At 50.2% G+C, this 26577-nt stretch overlaps 2 protein-coding genes across 5 annotated transcripts; one reads left to right on the top strand and one right to left on the bottom strand.

Moving 5' to 3' along the window:
• Positions 1-1843: 1843 nt before the first annotated feature.
• On the top strand, positions 1844-12915 carry LOC309608037 (MHC class I polypeptide-related sequence A-like; the record flags this gene model as incomplete). Its single annotated transcript, XM_082347268.1, has 5 exons — positions 1844-1982; positions 5376-5636; positions 6752-7030; positions 7156-7293; positions 10060-12915. Coding segments are annotated over 5 exons (942 nt in total), but the record flags the coding sequence as incomplete, so codon positions are not given.
• Positions 12916-20106: 7191 nt separating this feature from the next.
• On the bottom strand, positions 20107-24111 carry LOC309607862 (BOLA class I histocompatibility antigen, alpha chain BL3-7-like). Of its 4 annotated transcripts, none has more exons than XM_082346972.1 (8): positions 23955-24111; positions 23365-23634; positions 22901-23176; positions 21998-22273; positions 21772-21882; positions 21271-21338; positions 21118-21165; positions 20107-20964 (listed from the first exon to the last, which is right to left on the bottom strand). In XM_082346972.1, exons 1-8 carry the CDS (start codon positions 24025-24027, stop codon positions 20884-20886), a joined length of 1203 nt encoding a protein of 400 aa, XP_082203098.1. In that variant the 5' UTR covers positions 24028-24111; the 3' UTR covers positions 20107-20883. The 4 variants fall into 4 exon arrangements, with proteins under 4 accessions (XP_082203098.1, XP_082203095.1, XP_082203097.1 ...); XM_082346969.1 differs by having other exon boundaries at positions 21306-21338; positions 23955-24063; XM_082346971.1 differs by lacking the exon at positions 21118-21165 and having other exon boundaries at positions 21306-21338.
• Between the last annotated feature and the right edge of the window lie 2466 nt (positions 24112-26577).

Genomic DNA, 26577 nt, shown 5'->3' with positions numbered 1-26577 from the left:
ATATTCTCCGCCTTTCCATCTGCTGCTCTCCTCTCTGATTTCTCACACCCTGCAGAAACCCAAGGCTTCCTTAGCCTCGTGCCAATGAAGCAGCTGTGGTCACAAATAAGCTTGTGCCCGTGGAAACCAAGGAGATGCAATGTATTTTCAATCCCCTCAATCTTGGTTTGTGCCCAAGAGAAGGCAGCTGCTCTTGAGCTTTCAGACTCTCAAGTGACTCAACTCTCCAATTCCCAGGGTTCTGCATATACCCTCCTTGATGTCATCTTCCAGACCATGCCAGATGTTGGGCAAGTCTTCAAAGATGACATAATCAAGATCCTAAATCCCAAAAGCCTCCATCAGTCACCTACGAGCTCCAATGGCCCTGCTGGGGTCCTGAGGGAGATAAGTGTGAAAGACACTCCAGGCAAAATCACTCTTTAAGGCTGGTCCATGGGAATTACTCAGAGCCCCCTCCTGCTGGTGAGGGACACTTTGCCCCTCTTTTGAAGGCCCAAGAGTAAAGGACTCATGGGACATGTGACAGGGCATGGTGAGGCGGGCTTCTACACAACCGTGCCTCTTGTCTAGGCAAAGAGTCATTGCAATTAGACATGTTCACTAATCCAGTTTACTAAGGTCGGAAGCCACAACAGAGTTGGAGCCAAAACCTCAGGAATAAAGAGAATCTCTTTTCCTGGAATGCCCTCAATTTTTCATTAAGGACATTTTTTAATGTCCCTCCTCTTCCTCCTCCTTTTCTTCCTTTTCTTCCCCTCCTCCCCTCTGCCTCCTCCCCCCACTCCTCCTCCTTCTTTTCATTTTGCAATAATTCTAGACTCACCAAAATAATTACAAAAATAGTTCAGAGATGTCCCACGCAACCTTCAGCCATCTTACCCCAATGAAAGCATCTCACGTACTGTAGTACATTGCCAAAACCAGGAATCAATGCACTTTTTTTCCTCAGGTAGATTTGGTACTTGAAACTCCAGAAATCTCTTTCCATCATGACTAACAAAACAGGTTTATAGTTTTCCAAGTGCTGCCCTTTGAAGAGGAAGTGCTTTGAGTCCAATCCAAGCCAATGCTTGAGGCACAAGACTCTGCAGTTTTCTGGTCTAGTTTGCTTGTGAAGAGCTGAGAATCGCCGGAGCATCAAAAAAATGGAAATGTTCCTGCAGATTGTCACCAGAGAGAGCGGAACTGATGGATGTTAGAAGATAATCCAGGGATGGGTCCTCAGCAGGGAGGAGAGCTAAAGGGCCAATGCAGGTGGTTACTGGAGAAGTTATCTAGATTGTTTTTAATGAGAGACATTTCTCACCTCAATGGGTTTCCGAATGAGTTTAGGTGGTGGAAAACATCATTAAAACAGAAGAAACATCAGTATATTCCAGGCCCTGAGAGTAATCCACCTACTTTTCCTGGATGAAGTCCCTTCTGAAGAGATACAGTACTCTCTTTTAAGAAGATGGGTGCAGAAGCCCAGGAATTCAACCCGGGGACTTCCCTGGTGGTCCAGTGGTTAAGACTCCAGGAGGGGCGTTAGCCTAAGGGGCCCCTGCGGAGAACCCCCCAAGGCAGCGAGCTGAGAGGAGGCCCCGTTTCCTCCTCCGTCATCCTCATCACGGCCTCACATCACAGCCTCAGCGACATGCCCTCTAGAAGCTGCCACACAAAAGATAAAATCCCCAGGTCCTGGGCCAGCACAGCTAAAACCCCTCAACGGCTGAGGGTGAGAGTGGAAGGAAAGAAAAGGAGAATAAGGAGAGCAAGCGAGAAGGAAGAAGGCACAGCGGCGAGGAAGGAGAAGCAAGTTGCAAAGGAACGGAGCAGAGCGGGTCAGAGAAACACTTGACCACAGGCCAGGAGGCGGCATCTCCCGGGGAGAAACTGCGCCACCCAGCGGTCCAGCTCCGCGCGGCTGCCAGGGCTGCTCCTTGTCCTGCCGTTTCTAGGCGGCGCTGCCCTTTCTGTGCTCCCGGCCACCGCCGCTGGTGAGTGGCGTTCATTCAGGTCCTCAGCCGGGAGCCTGGGGCGGTTTCAGGGTCCGGGTGGGATTCGGTGAGCGTCGCGGGGACCGTCTCACTGGCGGTGCAGCGGGGTGGGGAGTGGGGGGCGGGGTGAGGTCGGGGAGGGGCCGGGAGCTGCTCGGGGCCTGTGGCCACCACAGCACGTTCCCGCTTTTCAGTCTCTTTCCAACTCCCACCCTCTGCTCCCCCTGCTGCACCCGCCCTCCCTGCTTTCCTCTTCCTCACACAGCCCCGTCCTCTGACTCCCGTGGGTGGGAAGGCTGCCCCCAAGCCCGGGTTGCTCCCGTCAGAGGCGATCAAGGGCTCTTGGAGGTCCGACGCTCAGGCGGCCACTTCCCACCGTTGTGTTGGGCTCCCTCTTAGGCCCCTGAGCGCTGTCCTCTCCTCCTGTTCTCAGCTCTGCCCTCTTCCCGTTTCTGGCCTCGGGAATCGGGGAGCTTCCAGGCAGGCAGCGCTCAAGGGCCTCAGTCCTTGGAGTTGGGGGTCTCTTTCTAGTGACCAGGAGCTCTAGGAAGGGCCCAAGGGCCCTGAACCACACTTCCTACTGCTGTGGGCACCGTGGCGGATCCTGACTTTCACTGAGAGAAGCGACGAAATATGTTTTCACATGTTCAGATACAGGGAAGTCATTCTGGCTTATACATGAACTAAGTTGAATTTTGCACTAAGTAAATTGCCTCTTTGTGGCCTGTCAGACATACGTTGTACATCTGCTTTAATTATTAAAGGAAAGGGCACATTGACCAGAAGTAAAGAATGTCCATGTTAAAAATAAAGACTAAATGCCCCTCTTCTTGGGACTCCAATGCTGGTTCACCTTTGATGATAAGACTCCCTTCCCAGGTGCCAAGGCCATACTGTATGTGCTGTACGTGTATGTGCTGGTCTATTTTTTTTTTTTAAACCTTGGAGAAATGTAGGTCTGACTTGCTTAATGTTCTTTGTTCGGACAAGTTATAAAACTGTGCTGAAGGGGAATTCCCTGGCGGTCCAGTGGTTAGGACTCAGCGCTTTCGCTGCCGTTGGCCGGAGTTCAATCTCTGGTCTAGGAACTAAGATTCTGGTGCGAGGCAGCCAAAAAACTACCTCCCCCCAAAAAAAACACCAACAAAAAAACACAAGTGTGCTGAAAACCCTGCTTCTCCAGAGCAGTTTCTCAGAGTTATCTGGGAAGCTGGCTTCCCGGCTAGTCCTTAATTTGGCTCAAATAAAACTCTCTGTTCTTTTTTTTTACTATATTTTATTTTTTGAATTTTTGAATTTTATTTTATTTATTTTTTTATACAGCAGGTTCTTATTAGTCACCCATTTTATACACATCAGTGTATACATGTCAATCCCAATCTCTCAATTCATCACACCCTCTACTCTTATTATAGATTGTTTATTCATTATTTTCACTGAGAGAAGTTAGGGTCTGACAGTTTTGGAGCCAAGGGATTCTTCCTGTGATTTCTGTGGTCTCCACTCCCCCACCACCACCAATGTTAATTCTAATTTTCTGCTGTGCACGTGTTCCCACACCTGATTCTCTCCTTGCCTCCTCCCCTGCCATCTCTTGCGCCCCCTCAGGATTTGCCCTCCCCCTCCCTGCTGTTCCCTCCTCTCTGCGGTTCTCTGATCCCTTCCTAGGGCATCCTCACCCTCATCCTCTCGTCCCTCATGGATCTTTACCTGCAAGGATCAGTCACCTGTATGGCTCCTACCTTCCCCCAGCTTTCACTAACCTTACATTTCTGGGGTTGACTTTTGCCCACACTCACTTTTGCCCAGTATGAATTCCCTACATCCCCACTAGTTTCATCACCAGGGGGAGCTGTGGTGATGGGCCTTGACGATAATTGTACCTTGAGCACAGTGAGCAGCCCCTGTGGGAGGACCTCTCCCCCCGTCTTGGCACCCATCCTACTACCTCCGTCCCAGTGCATGCACCTGCTCTTGGCCCTCGTTCACTGTGGGCCTTTCACCCAGCACTGCCCCTTCCCCACTCCTGCATCCCAAACGTCATTCTCTGGAGGCTTCCGCTCTCCAGGCCTCAGGTGCTGGACTCCACTTGCCCTAGTCCCTCTGCACCTACCATCATGGCACCTTGCCCAGCTCCCACGCCTTGTCCACCTGCCGTGGGCCCTCACCAAGTTCTTATCAATCACAAGCCCCCTCTTGTGATGCCCCAAATCACCACCTCACCCTCACCCTCCCTCACCCAGAGCACCCCTCCTCTCCTGTCTTCACCCTAATCCAAGGTCCCCCAGAGTCACCCCTGAGGCATGTTCATCCCCTGCCCCCCAATCCAGGCCCTCACCACTGTCTCCTCTGCAGCCCCTTGCCCTTCCTCCCTCCCCAATAGGAATACTACCCTTGGTCCAATTGCCCACCTCCTTGGCCTTCATCACCCTCTCTTAGGTTCACTGACCCCAGTGGGCTCTCACTACCTCAACCATGTATCCAAAATCCTTGTTGATGCCACTTGGTGAGTTGGCCTTTCCCTACAGGGGGTCTTCCCCCAGCCCTGCCCTCCTGTGCTGGCTGCCTGACCCACACCCTCTGTGGAGGTGTGACCTGCCCCCAACCACTCCCACTGTGCAGGTCCCTCCCAATGTGCACCTTGGCTTTCCAGTTCTATTTTCTCTTGCCACCGCTCCTTCTAATTCTCCATGGCCCTTGGGCACATGGCACTGACTCAGGCCCCCAACACCCACCACTCCCAGGGGACACTGGCAGGTCCAGCCACCTCCCCACCTGGGGCCTCACCATGCCTCTTGCACTCTGGGCCCAGACCCACTGCTTCACCTCCACCAGGGGTACTGGCCCACCTTCCACTCTCTTAGGGCCACAGCCCAGCCCCTCAGGCCCCTCTGCCTCGTGCCCCACCCTCCCTTGAGCCCACCTCGTCCATGATGAACCTGCCCCACGGGCAGCAGCCCTTGCTCTCCATCTCACCTGACCGGCCTCTGACCAGGGATGCCTCTGATCCTGGGCTGACACTGCCCCTCCCTCCCCTCTGACTCCACCTCCCCTCACCTGGTCTTCCTGCCTCTCCCTTGCCCCCTGCAGGCCAGCCTCTCCCCTTGGCCTCCTGCCTGGACCCTTAGGGAGCTGGTGCCTCCCTGTCCTGGCACTTGTCCTGAATGTTTGCCCATCTCCACCCCTCCCTCCACTCCTCAATTCCCCTCTCCTTCACTCCTCTTTTTCTTTTTTCCCCTGTGTTGGAAAAATTCTCATTGTGGTCCCTTGTACACGTGCATGTTCTGCATCCTCAGTCCTGGAGCAGGTCAGGACAGCAGAACTTGTCTGGTAAACATTTGATGTGCACTTGTTTCTGGAAAGCTGTTTCATCTGCGGTTCCCCCTTCCCCAGGATCACACAGTCTTCATTACAACCTCACGGTGCTGTCCCGGGATGGATCTGTGCAGCCCAGCTTTTTCGCTGGGGCACACTTGGATGGCCAGGCCTTCCTGCACTGTGACCGTGAGACAGGCAGGGTGGAGCCCCGGGGACTGTGGGCAGAAGAGCTGGGAGCTGAGACGTGGGACACAGAGTCTAAGGACTTGACAGAGACCTGGAAGGACCTCAGAAAGCTTCTAGCAGAAATCCTGGCCCTGCAGGAGGAGAAAGGAGGTGAGAGTGGGGAGGGTCCGAGACTGCTGTGAGGCATTTCACTGGATTAGGGGGCAGGTCCAGAGGGCAGAGGTCTGTGAGTTCAGCAGGGGGGTGGCCATGACGCAGCAGCACTGGGAAGACATGGAGGGGAGCAGGGAGGGAGCCCTCTGGCTGGAGTTTCTCACTTGGGTGGGAGGACAGAGGGACACGGGGACTGGAGGAGTCACTGCTGGGGTGGGGTGGGGTGCAGGTGTGAATTCCCTCCAGGAGATGGTGGGCTGTGAAATCCAAGAAGACAACCACGCCTGGGGCTTCAGGCTTCTCTACCAAGATGGGGAGCTCTTTCTCTCCTGTCACCTGGAGACCCATCGATGTACAGTACCCTAGTCGTTGGGTCCGACCTTGGCCATGGAAATGGAGAAGTCCGGGGACACAGATGGCTTTCAAAGCAAGTATTACTGGGCCCACGTGCAGGGAGAGCTTTGTGGAAGACTGCGGGGCTATCTGGAATCCTGGACAGGCTTCAGGGAGAGAACAGGTACTGCTCCTGGACCAGGGCCCTTCCTCTCCCCCAGACTCCTAGAGCCTCCACGCCCTGACTCTGCCCACAGAGACCCTCCCTGTCCTCTGGGTGCATATATGCTCTGTTGGCGTGGTGTCCTGCAATTTCCTGCTCTGTTAAATCCACTGTAGAAAGATGGGCAGGTGGGGAGGGGAATGAACCGCCCCGGTGACAATCATCCAGGGGAGCAGTGGGCCTTCTGACAGAAACTGTACCAATGAAGGTGGGTGTCAGTCAGGAGAGGAAGGCCCTAGACTGGAGTGGGCCCCCTGGCTCCCAGCCTGCCTGTTCCAGAAAGTTCCCTGCTGGTCCCCAGGAGCCCACCCCGCACGGCCCGCTCCTCAGCATCAACACGTGGATCCAAGAGAGTGAGGCCCCGTCACAGCCCCTCCCCCTGCCCGGCTAAAGGAACTGGGCCCCAGGGTGCAGAACAGACTGGGAGCAGGTCTGGGGTGGGCGAGGGCTCAGCCAGAGGTGGAGAGTGGGCAGCAGCAGCCCTGTTCTCTCCGTCTTCCTTAGAGGGAGCAGGGCTTGGCCCCGGGCCTCACTGGCTCTGTGCTTTCTCCCCCAGGGCCCGCAGCCGTGAACGTGACCCGCAGCCAGGACTCGGAGGGCACAGTCAACCTCACATGCTGGGCTTTCGGCTTCTTTCCCCGGAATATCTCAGCGGCCTGGTTTTGGGATGAGGAACCCATGAGCCGGGAAACCCAGCAGTCTGGGGGTGTCCTGCCTGATGGGAATGGGACCTACCGGACCTGGGTGACCATAAGGGTTCCCCAAGGAGAGGAACAGCGTGTCAAGTGCCACGTGGAACGCAGCGGGAATCACAGTGCACACCCTGTGCCCTCTGGTGAGCCTGGGGTGAGCCTGGAGGGGGTTGTGACCCTGGGAGGGTCAGAGGCCAGGGTCAGGGAGAGGAGAGCAGGCCTGTGGCTCTGGGGTTCCTGTGTTATATAGAATAAGGCCCTTTCTCAGGAGAGACCCTGGTGCATCAGAGTCGGTGGTGGACCATCCTGGGTATTGCTGCTGTGGTTGTTGTTATTATCATCGGGCTTTGTGTCCTTTGCTGCACGAAGAAGAAGAAGAAGACAGCATCAGCTGTGGGGAGCCCAGGTGAGAAATCTGGGCAGGGGGTGGGGATGGGAGGGGCTCTGCCTGGGATGTAGGGTCCCCCACGTGTCCCTCTGCACAGATATGAGAGGATGACAAGCCTCTGTTCCAGGAGCTGGACACTGGGGTACTTGTGAAGGGAATGGGAGCCACATCTGTTCTAACCCCTTGGTCCTGCCCAAGGCCAGGGCCAGGCTGGGGCCCTTAGTGTCCAGCAGGGGCCTCTCTTTGCTCTGGGTGAGACTGGGCGCAGTGAGGGTTTCAGCTCTCTGCTCTGTTCTCATCTTTTTCTGTCTACTCTCAGCTCGTCAGGCCTCATCTAGGGGTGATATGTTGGGTCATGTGCTGGTTGGGAGGGTCTAGGTGATCATGGATTGATTCAGAGGGAACCTGCAGTAAAGTGTCTGTGAGCTTGTGGGGAGGGGTTAAAAACTGAGGAGGAATTCAGAGGCCAGGCGATGGGCTTATCACTTCCTATCTGCATTTCTCTCCCCAGTTTTTCAGCCATCATTAAGAATCCAAGGAGCTACTGTATAGCTCAAGGAATTCTACTTAAGGCTCTGTGGTGACCTAAATGGGATGGAAATCCAAAAAAGGGGGGATATATGTATATGTATGCTGATTCACTTTGCTGTACAGTAGAAACTAACGCAACATTATAGAGCAGCCATACTCCAGTAAAAATTTTTTAAAAAGAAAAGATAAATATAAAACTTCAGTTTAAATAAATTTAGTTTTATACAGAAAAAAAAAAAAAAGAATCCAAGTAAAAGAATCATAAGGCTCAAACTAGGGTTCAGTGGATGGTGCCAGAGCCCTGCCTGTGATGCGCCCTTGTGAGGCCCCACTTAGAGATGTTTTGCAACCTCTCCAAGTCCTCCTCCATGAACTGTCTTCTGAGTTTCGTTTCCTCTGGGTCACCCCCAGCCTGCATCCTTCTCAAGGTCCCATCACGTGCCCCCATGCTTGCTGGAATTTCCTTGCCCATAATATAGGGGAGTAGTGAGCAGATACCCCTTGACCATTTGGGGAGAGGAGAACAGCCAATCCTTGGACAACTGGGGTCACTGATTTTATCTCACCTCCAGGTTCTTTCCTGTCCAGCCCCTTGGGACACAGTCCAAGGGCTCTTTAGAGGAGGGCACTGGGTCTGTGTTCTGTGGCCTCACCCTGCCCTCCCTGAGCCAGTTCCCTTGCTCATGGTGGTCACTGCCCTGTAGATTTGGAGAAGGGGATGGTCACATTGATTTCCCCATAATCAGGTTGCTTGAGGGGAGAGGAAAAGAGCAGCAGAGCTTTGTGTTTGGCAAAGAGCAAAGGCAGAGCGTGGAACAGTGAAAGGGTGGTATGTGCAGAGACTCAGCTCCTTCTGTTGATGCCACCTCTTTGTGTCACTGGCGTGCTTGGGGACGTGGTTTCTCATCCACAAGCCCAATTCCCTTATCATTTGGCCTTCAGCCTGGGCATACAGGGATGGTTAGTCACCCTGCCCCGCAGCAAGAGGCTCTGTCCATGCAGCACCCAGAGCAGGGGACCAGGCAGCTCTGTAGTTGCTCCTGCTCTCACCTGGGGCACCCCCGACCCCTCCCCACCCACCCCACCCCCAGGGAACATGAGTTCTGGTTCCGTTGAGACAGAAACGGTTGTCTTGTATGTCACTGGGGCATTTGCTGGGAAAACAGTGTGAAGATCATGTGCTAATTTCTCAAAATTACTTTTTAAATTTTTGATGTCCAATACAAATGTTTATGACTTCAGATGGCAAAGCTCAATAGAATTTCCTCCAATACTGACCTTGTGGTGCATATTAAATGAAAGAGGAATTCAAATGGGGCGCTGCCTGTGGGAGGTGGAGGGTGGCAGTGGCAGTCCCAGGGTGCAGAGGGGGCCAGGTACAGCCTCGGGCTGGAGGTGTCCCCCCCATCCACATTGAGCAGCAGATCCCTACAGGAAGGGAGGGCGGCCTGGTTGAATCCCTGCCTGGAACAGGGCAGGAGGGACTGTGCAGCCTCAGCCTAGCAGCAGCACTTGGGGTGGAGTTGGGATTCCAGGAGCCGGTGGACCTGGAAGGAGGAGAGAAGACCAAGTGCACCCTGAGAGCCTGGGCGGGGAGTGAGGGTCGCGGCAAGGCCAGGCGTCTGCAAGCCAGGGGTGCTCCAGGGTCAGGTCAGGGGCAGGGCCTGTGGCAGCCCAGTTTTTCTAGACGGGGCTGCTGTCACCTGGGCTTCCCGATGGGCCTTCCAGTTAGGAGCTGCTGGCTCAGGGCTGGGGGCGGGCAGGAGATTGCGCTGCAGGTGGAGGTCAGGGCCTGAGGTGGAGCCGGGCAGTGGAACAGGTGCTTGTGCAGGTGAGGAGGTCCGAGAACGGAGGAGAGGAAGGAGTTGTGTGTGTGTCCACTCCCAGGCCTGGAGGAACGCGAAGTCGGGACCCGTCTGTGACAGAGCCTTGCACTGTGTCGGGGATGGGTCCGGGCTTAAGGCGGGAGGGCTTTGGGTTTCCACTCCTGGATCTTGTCCTTTCGTCCTGCCGACCTTTGTCCCTGTCGTGGAGGGTGGTGGAAGCAGAGACACGTGATGATATTGGGGAGTCAGGGGAGGAGTCCAGCAAGGGCTGGGCAAAAAGGGGGCAAAATAGGAGGGGTGTTTTCTTCCCTCAGAGAAGGACAGAACCTGACTTTGGAGCAACTGAAGGAGAATCTCTGAGGGAATAAAGAGCAATATTCTGCAGCCAACTGGTCATTTATTTATTGGTTTTTCCTTTTCCCCAAAGCTGTTAGCCTACAAGACCTGGCTCAATGCCAGATGGAGCCAAGTGACCATAATGACCTCACACAACCGGGATTTCAGTCCTCGTTGTCAGACCCGGCGTCCATCATTTCTACTGTGGAAGCTTAGAATCTGCTGCCAGAGGCCTGAATTCAGCTCCCTGTTCTGGTCTTACTAGCACTTTCCCTTTTGTGTGTGTTCTATTATTTATCTTATTATTTTTATGTTTTATTTTATTTGTTATTTTTTTAAGGTGTAGTTGATTTACAATATAACACTTTCCCTCCTTTTTTAATTTATTTTTTATTGAAGTATAGTTGAATTATTGAACACAATGTTTTGTTAATTACTGCTGTACAGCAGAGTAACTCAGTTATACATATATATACATCCTTTTTCATATTCGTTTCCATTATGATTTATCACAGGATATTGAATATAGTTCCCTGTGCTATTCAATGGGACCTTGTTCTTTATCCATCCTATATATACCCGTTTACATCTGTTAATCCCAAACTCCCACTCCTACCCTCTCCCACCCTGCTCCCCCTTGGCAACCACTAGACTGTTCTCTATGTCCCTGAGCACTTTCCCTCTTGATGCCTCAGTTTCTTCATCTATGAAATGAGAAAAACAGTGTTTATTTCCAGTTGTGGTGGGGACGATTAAAAGCATTCATATATGTGAGGTGATTGCAGCTGCACTACACTAGTTACTAACTCTATTTTTGTTTTTTTATGTTATAATAGAATACATGGATAATAATTCAATTATTACAAATAAGCTTTATCAGTAAGTTTCCTCACTGTGGCTTCTCCCAAAATGACTAATAGCAGATTTCTGGAAACTTGAGGTTCCCTTCACACCCTGTCACACTTGTATATGCATTACTTCATGTCTGCAATATCTATATAATTTCATATTAAAAGTTTTAATTGCTCTTTAAATGTACACGTCTGGTCTGTGTTTTATTTCACGTGTCTGGGAAGGGACAGCGAGTAAGATTCTGGGGAGAAGGAGGGGTCTATCTCACTGCCTTGACGCGGCACTAAAAATTCTCCACCTCTCTCTCCCCTCCAGCTCCCAGTGACTGACAGATTCACAGCAAAGCATAAAGGGCTGGGAGAAAATACACCTGGGGCCAGTGTTCAGGGGCTGACGCTGGGCGGGGAATCTCCCCTGAACAGTTGTAACCCTCATGTGATGAAGCAGAGCTGAAGGGTGATATCATGGGAGGGGGACAGGGACAGGGCTTTGGGGTTTCCTGATTATGAGGAATAGGGGTCAGTCTGCTTCTAGGGTGATGTGACTGCTGGGAACCCTTGGGCTGAGGTGAGAGAGTAAAGGAACCCAGAAGGCAGAGGAATCAATCAAGCATCAGCATCTCCCTCCATCAGTTCAGACTGATTTCTGCAGGGCAGATGGGGAGGTGAGATTTCTCCATCTGATCCTCAGTCCTTCCTGACTTCTGGTCTTGGGGCACACAGGTGAGTGATGCTCTTCTTGGTCAGGACAACCTTAGCCCCACCCGGGTAAAGCACTGCTGGCAGAGTGTACTAGGGGGCACCTCCCACAGACTCGAAGCAGCTGACAGGAGCGCTTTCTGCAGCAGGACCTGCCTGGAAGCAAGAGGGTAATGAGGGGCTCTAGTCAGGTACTGTTCCCTCCGTGCCTGGTTCACAGGGTGCCCAGTAAGGTAACAGGGATAGAGAATTCATTCATGCATCTATTTATCCAGATAGGTGTATACTGACGTATTCTTTCATGTTTTTTTTCAGGGTTGATGTCATTCACACACTTGTGGCTGCATGTTTCCATTCGAGTATTCTTGCATTTTAGTCAACTCTCAAGTGCCATTTGTTGTATTCAGTTGTCATTAAGCATAAACTTTCATACTCGTTCATTTTTGTGGTTTGTTTGTTTGTTTGGTTTTTTGCCGCACCACACAGCTTGTGGGCTCTTCGTTCCCCGACCAGGGATTGAACCCGGGCCCACAGCACTGAACGTGCTGAGTCTTAACTGCTGGACCACCAGGGAATTCCCAGTGTGGTTAATTTAATCTGTAAATTAAGAGGTCAAATATCTGTGCTAGTTTTCTCATGAAATAGACTATTATTGTAGTCCTCTCTGATTCTTCTCAATTTCTGCCTTCCCAGAGGTGACCACTTTCCATATTTTTTAGCTGATTCTTTTGGCTTTTACTTCCAAGTCTCTAAACAAAATGCCTTGTTAGAACTGTTGCTTGATTTTTCTGTCACAGCCACTGTCTGTCACATCACACAGTGGCTGATGCAATAGTTAATAGTCATTGCTTTCTTTCACACTTCCCATTCCTTCACTTTCCCAGTTTATTTATATAGTGATCATGTTTAGTTCATTCAGCTTTTTCTTTTGCGTGACTAATACACTCATATGTAAACTCTACTACTTCTCACTTTCTGCACAACCTCTTGTTCTCCCTGAGTTAATAATTGCCTTTGTTTTTGTCTGATTATTTTCTATGTAGCTCTCATTAATTGAACTTTGATGTTTCTTCTATTTGTATGATTCTTTAAAGAAGTGAGGATACTTTGGGCATTCTATCAATTTTTCCTTTTTGGAGATAACCTCCTGGGCCCTTCTGATGTGCTCCCACCTGGACTGGAATCTTCTACATCTGGAGCAGAGCCACCCTCCCAGGATGTCCCTCCACCACCATCTGGGCAGTGCTTTAAAGTGCTGTGGATACTGTACAGCACAGGGAACTCTGCTCAATACTCTGTCATGGCCTATCTGGGAAAAGAACCTAAAAAAGAAAAAAAGAGTGGATATACATATATGTATAAATGAATCACATTGCTGTACTCCTGAAACTAACACAACATTTCTTTTTTTTTTCTTTTTTTTTTTAATTTTTACTTATTTATTTATTTTTGGCTGTGTTGGGTCTTCATTTCTGTGCGAGGGCTTTCTCTAGTTGTGGCAAGAGGGGGCCACTCTTCATCGCGGTGCGCGGGCCTCTCATTATCGCGGACTCTCTCGTTGCGGAGCACAGGCTCCAGACGCGCAGGCTCAGTAGCTGTGGCTCACGGGCCTAGTTGCTCCGCGGCATGTGGGATCTTCCCAGACCGGGGCTCGAACCCGTGTCCCCTGCATTGGCAGGCAGATTCTCAACCACTACGCCACCAGGGAAGCCCCCTAACACAACATTTTAAATCAACTATACTCTAATAAACATTTTTTAAAAATAAGTAAAGTGCTGTGGAATCACCTGAGCATCCTGCTAAAATGCAGACTGAGTAAGGATGTCAAGGATGGGACCTGTGAGCTTGGTTTTCTATCCAGTAAGTATGATGCTGATTCTGCTGGTCCATGGATGATAGATGAGGCAGAAAGAATCTCTGTCTTTCTCCCGCATTGTGTGTCCAGTTTTCTGTAGCCTACACCTTTCTCTCTTTTTTTAATATAGGTCTTATACATTTTTTTTTAAATAAATTTATTTATTTTTGGCTGTGTTGGGTCTTCGTTTCTGTGCGAGGGCTTTCTCCAGTTTCGGCGAGCAGGGCCCACTCTTCATCGCGGTGCGCGGGCCTCTCACTGTCACGGCCTCTCCCGCTGCGGAGCACAGGCTCCAGATGCGCAGGCTCAGTAGTTGTGGCTCAAAGGCTTAGTTGCTCCGCGGCATGTGGGATCTTCCCAGACCAGGGCTCGAACCCGTGTCCCCTGCGTTGGCAGGCAGATTCTTAACCACTGCACCACCAGGGAAGCCCTGATACATTTTAATTAAGGAAGTAATGTGTTTTGTTTCTCAATGAGTTAGGCTTAATTAATTTTATTGTAGTAAAAAAACATATAACAGAAAATTTACCAGCTTAACCATTTTCTAGTGTCCAGTACAGTGGTGTTAAATATATGCACGTTGTTGTGCAATAGAGCATTAGAACTTCTTCATCTTGCAAAACTGAAACTTTATACCCATAGAGAGGGGGGCAGCTCATAAGTGTGCAGTGGATTTTCACCAAGTGAACATTGGGGTAAACAACACTCACATCAAGTAACATTTCCAGCATCCCAGGAAACCCTCTTGAATCCTATTCAGTCATAAAGGAACCTCCCCACCCCACCCCTCAGAGTAATCATTATCTTGATTTTTAACACCATAGGTAAGATCTGCCAGTTTCTGATTGCGAAGAATTATACAGTAGATGCCCCTCTGTGTCTGGCTCTCTCACCCAACATTATGTCACTGGGTCTCACCCCTATTGCTGTGTGTGGTTGTAGTTTATTTACTCTCATGGTGTTCCATTATATGAATAGACCACATTTCTCGTCGCTCTGCTGTTCATGGACATTTGTGTTATATCCAGATTTTACAAATTGGGCCGCTATGAATAATATTTTCATATTTTGGCACACACATGCATGCATATTTATTGAGTATATAACTAAAAGTGGAAATGCTGGTGAGTGAATGTTTGGCTACCAGCAAAGACGTTTTCAAAGTATTTGAATCAATTTACTCTCCCACTAGCAATATATGAGAGATAATTAGCCCAAATTCTTGTCAGCAACTGATTTTACATGATTTTTTCATTTTAACCACTCTGGGCAGTGTGCAGCGATGTCATATTATGGTTAATTTGAATTCCCCTTCTGACTAAAAATGTTGAGCAATTTTTCATGAATTTACTTGCCATGTAAATATCCTCAATAGGAAGATGGACTGGACTACTTGTTAATGACTGAATGGGACTCTAGTCATGTGTCAGCGTGTTTTAACTGTTATGATCCTTCTGCTCTAAGGGATCTGTGGTCAAAGACGGGATATCTGAGTGATAAAAGCATCTTTGGGGTGCTAGGGCGATGACTCTTGGCTGAAAGGTCCTAGAAGCTTCAGGATGGGGGCTGGTCACCAGAAAAACAAGCCATGATCAGAGGGTTGGAACTTGCAGCCTCACTCCCTGACCTCTGGGGAGAGGGGGGCTGGAGGAAGAGGTCAGTCAATAATGGTCAATGATTTAATCAATCATGCTTACATCATGAAACTTTCATTACAAACCCTAAAAGGACAGAAATCGGAGACCTTCCAAATTGGTGAACACATCCACATGCTGGGAAAGTAGCACACTTCAACTCCATGGTGACTGAGGCTCCTACACCCGGGACCTTTCCAGACCTCGACTTAGGTACCTCTTCATCTGGCTGCTCACTTGTATCAATTATTATAGACTGTAATGGTAAGCATAGCATTCTCCTGAGTTCTATGACTTGTTCTACCAAATTATCAGACTTGGGGGGAACCCCTAGCTTTGTAGTCAAGTCAGACAGAAGTGCAGGTAACACAGGGACTTGAGGCTTGCAACTTGCTTCTGAAGTAAAGGCAGTCTGCGGCACCGAGCCCTTAAACCTGTGGGGTCTGATGCTAATTCCAGGTAGCTCGTGTCAGAATTGAGTTGAATTGTAGGACACCCAGTTGGCGTCTGAGAATCAGAGAATTGGTTGCATGAAGGAAAAATTCCCTCACCAGCTCACAAAGAAATTCAGAGTAAGAGTAATAAGCAAGTAAATCTCTACCTTGGATGTCATTTATTAGTCACTTGTTCTTTCAACCAAACCCGAGTGCCTACAATGTACCAGATCCAGTTCCAGTCTCAGAATTGAAATTTGACATTCTTTTACCATCCCTCGCCACCCCCGTACCTGATTAGGAGAATTCCTAGATTAGGAGAATTCCACACTAGAAGAGTCTTGGTAGGAGGCAGAGACCACCTTCCTCCATAAAAGAGGAAAACCCACTTTCTCAAACATTCTTGCAGGTGGACACAGCATGGAGCTCAGACCCCACCACTCAGGAGACCACATTTCAGGCTCTACTCAGGACGTGGTGACACAGAGAGGCTGGGACTGAGCAGAATGCATTTGGCAAGGCTGGTGTGAGTGGGAGTTACACAACCTCCTGTTGTCAGGAGCCGCAGTGACAGCCGTCCTCGCCGCAGGGTCCACGTCCAGCATGCGGGGCTCACTGTGTGAGCAGTGACATCTGTGCCCAGCAACAGGGGCCAATGTTCCTATGTGGGACCTGGCCTAGGGTGGACACGGTGGATTCTGATCCCGTGGAGCCTCAAGCCTGCTTCTGTTGCCTTCCCAAAATGATATGAGCCCCCATATCATATATATATGGTACTTTAGGCCTAAATTAGAAAAATTTTGGATCTCATTGTTTGCTCCAAGAGTGAGTGAGAACTCAGTCTGGAGAATAACTTCAGAGAGCAAGGATTTCATTATGCTGAACTGTGAACCACTTCCTAAGTCTTCCACCTGACTCTACCCCATGGTAGAGAGAACTACATGTATTTCTCAACATCACATCTCATAATTGACAATATAGGTACTCCCTTTTCATTCTGAAAAAAACAAACACTTTTAAATGTGGATTTAAGACCCTTCTCTGGCCACTCTCGTCACTGACCTTGGTGGTTCCCAAATTGGCTGAGCACCAGGATTGCTTGTGGGGCTTCTTACAAAATGCTCAGGCCTCTCCCCAGGACCACCTTCTCAGAGTATTAGGCACAAGACCAAGGAAGAGCTTATTCAGCAAGTCCTATGTGTAAGGCTGATGCACAACCATGTGGGAATCCTGGTCTACGAACGTTCTTGCTACTAAAAGTGTGATCTGGGGACTTCCCTGGTGGTCCAGTGGTAAAGAATCTGCCTTCCAATGCAGGGGACTCAGGTTCAATCCCTGGTTGGGGAACTAAGATCCCACGTGCTGCGGGGCAACTAAGCCCGCATGCCACAACTAGAGAGACACCTGCACGCCACAACAAAGAATCCACGAACACCAACGAAAGATCCTGCATGCTCAGCGAAGATCCCACATGCCACAACTAAGACCCAATGCAGCCAAAAATAATAAATAAATAAATAAATAAATAAAAAATTTTGAAGTGTGATCTGAAGACCAGCAGCATCAACACCAACCTTGCTATAAACCCAGAATTTCATGCTTTCTGACTTCCTGAATCTTAAAAAGGTGTCCAGGGGTTTCCTGTACAAAGCAAAGATCAGACTCCCGGGTCTCTGGGCCTTCTAGACGCGGTGCCAGAACCACGCAGTCTGCTCAGCTGTGTGATCTGATCCGATCACATAGCGCTGGGGGGTCCGGGGTTCAGTCCTTGTTCTTCCTCTTCTACAGCCATCACTCCCTCCCTTGGAGACTTCATCAGTTCTCAAGGCTTTAAATATCATTATGTGGCATCGCCTCCCAAATCTATTTATCCAGCCCAGACATAGCTCTTAAACTCCAGACTCATTTGTCCAACTGCTAATCCAACTACCTGGCTTGTATTTCTAATAAAATCTCAGCTCCAACATCTCTTAAACCAAATGCCCATAATGTCCCCTCTCCCCCAAAAAATATGCTCCTTCGTCTTCCCCATCTCAGGTGAGAGTAATTCCCTCTTTCTACTTACATAGTCCAAAATTTAGGGTGTCCTCCCTAATTCCTCTTTCTCATACCCCAGATTTAATCCTTTAGCAAATGCTGTAAAGTCCACCTTCAGAACGTGTCCAGAATCTAATTATTTCCCATTACACCCACCGCTCACACCCCAGTCAAAGCCATGGCCATCTCCAGCCTGGACACTGCACTAGTTTCCCACTGCTTCCCTAGGGCCTCACTCCATCCTTGCCTCCCAGTTCAGCAGCCAAAGTGATACTTTTAAAGGTGAAGTCCAATGGAATATACTCAGCCATAAAAAAGAATGAAGTAATGTCATTTTTAGCAGCATGGATGGCCCTAGAAATTATCATACTAAGTGAAGTAAGTGAGACAGAGAAAGACAAATATCATATGATATCACTCATATGTGGAATCTAATTTTTAAAAAAAGATACAAATAAACTTATTTACAAAACAGAAACTTAACAGATATTGAAAAAAACTTATGGTTACCAAAGGAGAAACGTGGTGGGGAGGGATAAGTCAGGAGGTTGGGATGAACACACACACACTACTATGTATAAGACAGATAACCAACAAGGACCTACTGTATAGTACAGGGAACTCTACTCAATATTCTGTGATAACCTATATGAGAAAAAAAACTAAAAAAGAACAAATATATGTATATGTATAACTGAATCACTTTGCTATACACCTGAAACTAACACAACATTGTAAATCAACTATACAATAAAATTAAAATATTTTTTAAAAAAATAAGGACTTCCCTGTTGGCACAGTGGTTGAGAATCAGCCTGCCAGTGCAGGGGACACAGTTCGATCCCTGGTCCGGGAAGATCCCACATGCCGCGGAGCAACTGAGCCTGTGCGCCACAACTACGGAGCCTGCACTCTAGAGCCCAGGAGCCACAACTACTGGGCCCACACTCCGCAACTACTGAAGCCCACGCGCCTAGAGCCCACGCACTGCAATGAAGGGTAGTCCCCGCTCGCCACAACTAGAGAAAGCCAGCACGCCGCAACAAAGACCCAACTCAGCTTAAATGAATAAATAAATAAGAGAGATAAAACCTATTAAAAAAAAATAAAGAAGTCATACCATGTCCCTCTTCTGCTCAAAACAATCTTATAACGCCCATCCCACTCAGAGCAAAAGTCAAAACCCTTCCAGCATCCTCCAGGCCTTACGTGGTCTGGCTGTACCTCTGATCACATCTCAATTAATCTCTGCTCCTGCCATACTGGCCTCCTCACTTTAACCGGAACACACAGACATGCTCCTGCCCTGGTGCATTTGCCTGGAAGTTCCCTCTGCCTGGAAAGAACCTCCCCCAGTGTGGGGGATTATTCCTCATGTCCTTCAAATCTTTCCTCAAAGGTCACCTTCCCAGTGAGGCCCACACTGACCACCCTAGTAAAATAGCCATTTTCCCTGTCCCCATACTCACACTCTGGATCACCTTCTCCACTGCATCTTTTCCATTGTACGTATCCCCTTGTAACAGAACACTTTCCTTATTTACTATGCTGATAGTATATAGTCTGTTTCTTCCCACTAGAATACATGCTCCACAAAGCCAGCAATTTTTTTGTTTTAACTTCAGTGACGTTTCCGAGATGCAAAACATTGTGTCATATATCTGGCACACAACCGGTATCAGCTGAGTGACTAGTCAACGTAAAGCACCTCCCTATTCTAGAGACAGCATCTTTACTAATGTGACCTCAGGCCAAATGCTGTTTTGTGGCAGCTACAGCACAACATCTACTCACATTGACATTAATGCTGCCAGTATTTTTCTCACAAGTGCTCTTTTCCCCTTCCCACCAACCAACCCTCCTCCGCACTGCGTCACACAAGTATATTTTTCTTTTCAGAAAACAATGATCCTTGACTTATGGGTCCTATTTTCCAACCAAATATAAACCTAAATTAGACTCTGCTTTATAAATCCATGAGTTTGTACTGGAGCCAGCACTGGGATTGCTAGAGCTAAGGGCAGGGAGAGTGGCGAGCAGAGCAGATTTCTGACAGGAACTTATCTAAGATGAGAAATTATGGTTTCCTGCTTTTCTGCTAATTCCAGAATATGCATCCTTTGAGAAGGTTGGGGGAAATATGGAAAGAACAATCAAACCCTAGAAGGAAGGCAGGAGCTAGTTGAATCTGAAAATCCATCTCTGGACACCACAGACTCTCCAGTGTGCAGGGGCAGCCTTGGACCTTGTGGGTACCACTGGCAAAATGACTCCTCCAGCTGTCAGAGGTGGGGGACACCCAGAGGAGAATAAGACACAAACTCAGGCAAAAAACCTCTAAAGAAACAAAGAAACAACAAATAACACCCAAAAGATGGGGGATGAGGACTGGACACAGGCCTGAGCAGAGGCTGACCTGGTGACTTCCTCTGAGATCACAGCTCCTGGTGGGACAAAGTTCTACTGAAGGGACAAGGACAAAGGAGCTGAGAAGATGTGACCAGGAGTGACCACATCAAAGCCCACGATGCAGTGAGCACGGAGTGGGCACAGGCCGCGTCCACGCTCGGCTCCTCACAGCCTCCTCCTGTCCCACCTGCAACAGACAGAGCACAGCAAGCACACGGATTCTGGAAGGTTCTCAGTGCTTCCATTTATTTCCTCTCTCAAACCTTAGGAATCCTCACCTTTATTATCCCATCAACCCCTGATGGCATAAATAACAAAAAAACAAATTCATATCCTGATTTTTTTTTTAAGGCACAACATGATTATATTTTAATACACAACCAAAATACAAAACACCATAGTAAATTGATGGCAGTAAAACATGGTATTTCATTCACATTGCATGACAAATTGTTAACATCCTTAGTCATAAATGAGTTCTTAGAAGCCAGTAACAAAGACATTGATATGCCAAGGGAAATTAATTAAAAAAAAGAAAACAGAAGGAAACGAAATAACAGAAGTAACTAGTAATGATTAAGCATATATGAAGATGACTAAGCTGAACAATAACAGAAGAAAGCAATTTCTTTGTAATATCATATTACCAAAGATTAAATATCTAACATTTGTACAGTTTTAGGAAAAAGACCAAAATAAACAAACACTGGGGGACAAGACCGATGAGGACCCATCTATATAGTAGGGGGAGATCTGTAGTTTGGATCCTGATTTTCAATAGGATATGAAACACATTACTTTTCAGCGCAAAATGAAGTTAAGACAAAGATGGAGATGGCCCAGCCCCACCTCTGTTCGGTCAGGAAAGGCCATCAGGGAAGAGAACACAGGCCAGTGTGGGGAGGGGTCGTGGTGGGCAGCGGTGGGCCAGGCTCCCCACCTTTTCATTTTATGCTAACAGGAACATAGACACATTCAGATGACTTTTGCAGAAAGTCAGAAGATCCTGAAGTCACAATGCAGGGGTGGGATGCGGAATCCTGCATCACTCAGTCCCCACAAGGCAGCTGTCTCAAACTATAGAAGAAAATAATCATGAACAAATTCAGGGCAGTCACATAAGTGCTGACCTTCCCACATGCTCAAATGTCCCACTCAAAGAATCCCCATCTCCCAGGGCATCCCCTCTGCCCCAACCCTCCTCCCAATCTAGACCCTCCAGAGCCTCACCCTTAGGAAGCCTGAGAGACACATCAGAGCCCTGGGCACTGTCACTGCCTGGGGGAGAACAAATCCAGGACGTGGTCAGAACCCACAGGAGAGAAACTAGAGAAGGAACTTTAGGAGGGTGAGCCCCCCATGGCCTCCTGTCTGCGCCCTCACAAGGGTCTCAGGAGTCACACCCCCTCCACACTCACTTGCAGCCTGAGCGTAGCTCCTTCCTTTTTCACCTGTAAGAAGAAAACATCACGTGAGAGGCCAGGGAGAAGACAGAGTCATGAGACCCTAGAGGAACCCCCTAGTCCTGGACCCCAGAGGACTTTCCAGAACTGTAACCAAAAATCCAGGACAGGAGCAGGAACATGAAGAAAGGAGATGTGGGGGGACTGGACCAGCTGCCCTCCTGGGACTCTGTCCTTAGCGGGACCTTCCCCCTCTGACCTTCAAGTGCTGAGAAACAGGCCCCCAACTGGAATTATGAAGGTGAAAAATCTGTCTTTCATTTTCACATGTACTTTACAAAAGGGTAAGTGTTAGCACTCAGCTCCATATTCCACATGTGTGTGTAGGGTACTTTCCAGTAATGAGGCAGGCAAACTTCTACCTGGGCTTGAAACCCCCCAGTGAGACAAGAAAACTCAGATCCCTCCCTCCCTTCCCTACCTGAGTGCTTCTTCCTCCAGATCACAGCTCCAGCCACCACGGCTCCAGTGACCACCAAGGGAACCAGGCCAACAATGAGGCCCATGATGGGGACGGTGGGCTGAGGAGGTTCTGTGGAGGAAAGGGAAGGGGCCCTGATCTCAGGCTTGAATCCCGACCTTGCTGAACGTGTCCAGAAGGGCTCCTGCTTTATCTGAGAAGCTCCATCTCCCATCTCCCTCCTTACCCCATCTCAGGGTGAGAGGCTCCTGAAGCCCCTCGTGCTGCACATGGCACGTGTATCTCTGCTCCTCTCCAGAAGGCACCACCAGGGCTGCCCGCTTCTGGAAGGTCCTGTCCCCTGAGAGCCTGGTCTCCACAAGCTCCATGTCCTGGGTCTGATCCTCCCCATCACGTTGCCAGGTCAGTGAGATCTCCCCAGGGTAGAAGCCCAGGGCCCAGCACCTCAGGGTGACCGCACGGTCAGAGATGGGGTGATGGGTCACGTGTGTCTTTGGAGGGTCTGAGGAGGAAGAATCAGAAAATTCACACTTTGGGTTACCTTCATGGGCCACCGAAGTAGCATCATGTGACCATCCTGAGAATGGACAGCACAACAGGTTTGAACAGAAGAAGCAAAAACACCAGACACCAACCTGGACTCCTGGGTTTGGGAAAATCTCCCAGTCCTTGGAAAGTTCTGGAGTCAGGGTGAAAGCCAAGGTAGAAGCCTCCACGTAAGGCGGAATGACTCCACGTAAGGCAATGGTCCTGACTTTGGTGGAGGCTGAATGACTCAGAAAAGCTGGAGTCAGGCCTCCTAAGATGTTCTCAGGCTGAGAACGGGCCTTGAGAGAGAAAGTCATGGTTCACAAGATGGGGGTCAGGGTCAAAGGGCGCCGCTGGTCAGTTATTTCAGGGATGGTTTCCTGCTTCTTTCCCAAAGAGACTGGATTCCTTAACTGTCTTTCAGAGAAGTGAGGCCACCGGTGAATCATTGTCTTGTACAGAATATGAAAACCTGGGCGGATTCCTCCCTCTCCCGACAAGAAGTTGGGGCGCTGTTCCCACAGGGACCCCATTTCCTCCCCTTGTGGGAAGCCAGCTCCAGCCCGAGGGGAGACCAGGGAGGCCCCGCGGCCCCTCGTACCTGCGCGCTGCAGCGTGTCCTTCCCGGTCTCCAGGTGTCTGAGGAGCCACTCCACGCAGGTGCCCTCCAGGTAGTTCCTGAGTTGCTCCGCAGCACCGGCCGCCTCCCACTTGCGCTTGGTGATCTGAGCCGCCGTGTCGGCCGCGGTCCAGGAGCGCAGGTCCTCGTTCAGGGCGATGTAATCGGCGCCGTCGTAGGCGTCCTGACAGTACCCGCGGAGGAGGCGACCGTCCGGCCCCACGTCGCAGCCGCACATCCACTGGACGGTGTGAGACCCTGACCCCGCCCCGACCAACCGCAGCGATTAAACCCAAACTGAAAATGAAACCGGGTAAAGTCCCGAGTCGGGGGGCCGGGCGGGTCCCGCAATGTTGGGGTGACCCTCGGACCCGGAGACTCGGGGAGACGCCGGCCCGTCCCTGGGGATGGGGTTCGTGACCCGGACCCGGGCCCGCATCGCTCACCGGCCTCGCTCTGGTTGTAGTAGCCGAGCGCGGTGTTCAGGTTCGCTCGGTACATCTGTGCGTCGTCCTTGGAGATCTGCGTCTCCTCCTCCCAATACTCCGGCCCCTCCTGCTCCACCCACGGCGCCCGCGGCTCCATCCTCGGATTCGGGGCGTCGCTGTCGAACCGCACGAACTGCGTGTCGTCCACGTAGCCGACGGCGATGAAGCGGGGCTCCCCGCGGCCGGGCCGGGACACCCCGGTGTAGAAATACCTCAGGGAGTGGGAGCCTGGGGGCGGGGAGGGGTGACACCCGGTCCGACCCTCCTCCCGGCGCGGGTCCCGGGTCCGAGGTGACGGGGCCGGGAGTGGGGAGGGGGCGAGGGGCTCGTGAGACGGAAAAGGTGTGGAGGTCGGAGAATGGCCGGCACCTCGGGGGGAGAGAAGAGGGGGCGGGAAGCCAGGGAGGGACAGGCGGGGACCGGGGTGAGAGGGCGGGTCTGGGCCGGGGGCGGCGGCGTGGCTCCTTCCCTGGGAGTCCTGCCCCCCGACCCCCGGGGTCCCCTCGCTCCTCCCCGCAGAGGCCGTTCCCTCCCGACTCCGCACTCACCCGCCCAGGTCTCGGTCAGGGCCAGGGCCCCCGAGAGCAGCAGGAGGAGGGTTCGCGGCGCCATGACCCGCATCCCCGGGGTCTGGGGAGAAACTGAGTCCCGGCGGGTCGGTGGAGATTTTATAACCGGGAGCCGCGGGGACGCTGATTGGCTTCTCCAGAAACCGGACACGCAATGGGAGTGAGAACCGGGGTCGCGTCATGAGTGTGTCCAGGCAGGAGGGCCCGACACAGGTTGTGAGAGAGAAAGTGAAACTCGGGGGGACGGGGAATCCCCACCACGGAGCGTCCCCGCCCCAGCGACCGCCTGACACCCTGAGAGCCTGAGAGCCTGGCCCTCCCGGGACCTGGGACTGTGCCTGGCCCTGCTCCTTCTGCTCAGGGAGCTCTTTGTCGCACTGTCTCCCTGAGTCCTGGCCCGGGGACTGTGTAGTCAGCGATTTTCACAACATTGTGGTCAGAATATTTATACAGTCTTACAAACTAGTGACGACCCCAAAGATAATTTTGTTTATGTGGATACTTCTATCGATATTTTTCATAGTAGAAATAATACAGTTTAAATTTTTTTATTTAGAATAATATTAATAACCCATGCATTTAATGTGAAAAAATAATTATTTCCCAAAATAAACACGGTACTGCGAACAGTGGAGCTTTTTACATTTTTATATTTTTGCAAGTCTCTTTCTTTTCTGTCTCATAGAAGACCATTGGATTTTCATGTTTACTTCTGCAGTGAATCCATTATTTTGATTGAAATCTATGAAAATGAAAAGGCCCACACATATGTAGGAGTAGTATTTTTAATAACCTTTTCAGGTAATTATGTAAGTTCTTTTTTTTTTTTTTTTAATTTATTTATGGCTGTGTTGGGTCTTCGTTTCTGTGCGAGGGCTTTCTCTAGTTGCGGCAAGCGGGGGCCACTCTTCATCGCGGTGCGCGGGCCTCTCACTATTGCGGCCTCTCGTGTTGCGGAGCACAGGCTCCAGACGCGCACGCTCAGTAGTTGTGGCTCACGGGCCCAGTTGCTCCGCGGCATGTGGGATCTTCCCAGACCAGGGCTCGGACCCGTGTGCCCTGCATTAGCAGGCAGATTCTCAACCACTGCGCCACCAGGGAAGCCCCTATATACCCTTTATATGTGGAGAATGTCACTTCATCTCTGTGGTCTTCTTCCCCAAAACCCAACTCGAATAGTGAGGCATTCTACAATATCCCTGAGGAGTACTCAAAACATCAAGGTCATCAAACACAAGGGAAGTCTGAGGGACTGTCACAGCCAGAGGAGCCTGAAGGAGACATGATTGGGACTTAATATAATATGTCTTTGATAGGATCCTGGATCAGGAAAAAGAAAAACTAATGAAATCCAAATAAATTCGGGTGTTTTTAGTAATATTGTATCAATATTGCTTCATTAGCTATGACAAATGTATGATGGTGATATAAGATGTTAACACGGAGAAACTGAGTGTGGGATATACAGTAACTGTCTACTAACTTTGCTACTTTTTTGTAAATCTCGAACTATACTAAAATTAAAAAGTATATATTTTTTCAAATATCCACCAGAAACAAACAGGGAGTGGAAGAAACAATTATTGACTTTGAGTTTTCCAGGGTGTTTTCATGAATGAGGTGGAGAGAGGAGTTGTGGAGAGAAAAGATGGAAACCTCAGACACAGCAGGGCTCCAGGGTTCTCCTCTCCTCCAATCTCTGCCTCACCCCCAGGAGCTGCTCAGACAGCATCTTCATCCCCCATTGCTGTCCAGCCTCCAGGGCAGCCATCTCTTTCTGACAGACCACAGCCCATCCTCTCCGGCGCTGTGCTGAATAGGAGAGAGCAGAGTGCTGGCGCCCCCGTGTGGCCACAGTGCTGATGACCGGACACCTGAGCTCCCCTTTTTTTTTTTTTTTAATTTTATTTATTTATTTATTTATTTATTTATTTATTTATTTATGGCTGTGTTGGGTCTTCGTTTCTGTGCGAGGGCTTTCTCCAGTTGCGGCAAGCGGGGGCCACTCTTCATTGCGGTGCGCGGGCCTCTCACTATCATGGCCTCTCTCGTTGCGGAGCACAGGCTCCAGACGCGCAGACTCAGTAGTTGTGGCTCACGGGCCTAGTTGCTCCGCGGCATGTGGGATCCTCCCAGACCAGGGCTCGAACCCGTGTCCCCCGCATTGGCAGGCAGATTCTCAACCACTGCGCCACCAGGGAAGCCCTGAGCTCCCCTTTGACCTCCTTACCGGGGACCTGCCCAGGGTCTCGTTGGGCTCCCAGCAGCAGGCCAGGGCTGTGCACACAAGTTGGCATCCCATCCAGTGTCAAGTTGAAGTTTGAATTGTTACCCAAAATACACGCTGACAGGGACGTTTTTCTCCCCATTAAATGACTAAAGAATTTGGCCTCAGGGAGGATCAGATCTCAAGGCCATAACAGCTGGTTCCCAGGTCCAGGGTGGACCTCACAAACATACTGGGTGTCCTCAGCCTCCTGGGGTGGGACCTTGAACCCCAAGTCCCTGTCACTTCTTCCGGCTGCTGACAGGGTTATAGGCTCTTCCTCCAAGGAATCAACTCTGGAACCTCCATCCCTAAGATGGGGTGGAAAAGGGGGCG

This window comes from Balaenoptera borealis (assembly GCF_965194805.1).
Source record: "Balaenoptera borealis genome assembly, chromosome: 12".
Taxonomy (NCBI): domain Eukaryota; kingdom Metazoa; phylum Chordata; class Mammalia; order Artiodactyla; family Balaenopteridae; genus Balaenoptera; species Balaenoptera borealis.
Note: the sequence above shows the minus strand (reverse complement) of the source record. Positions and strands in the feature narration are given on the sequence as shown.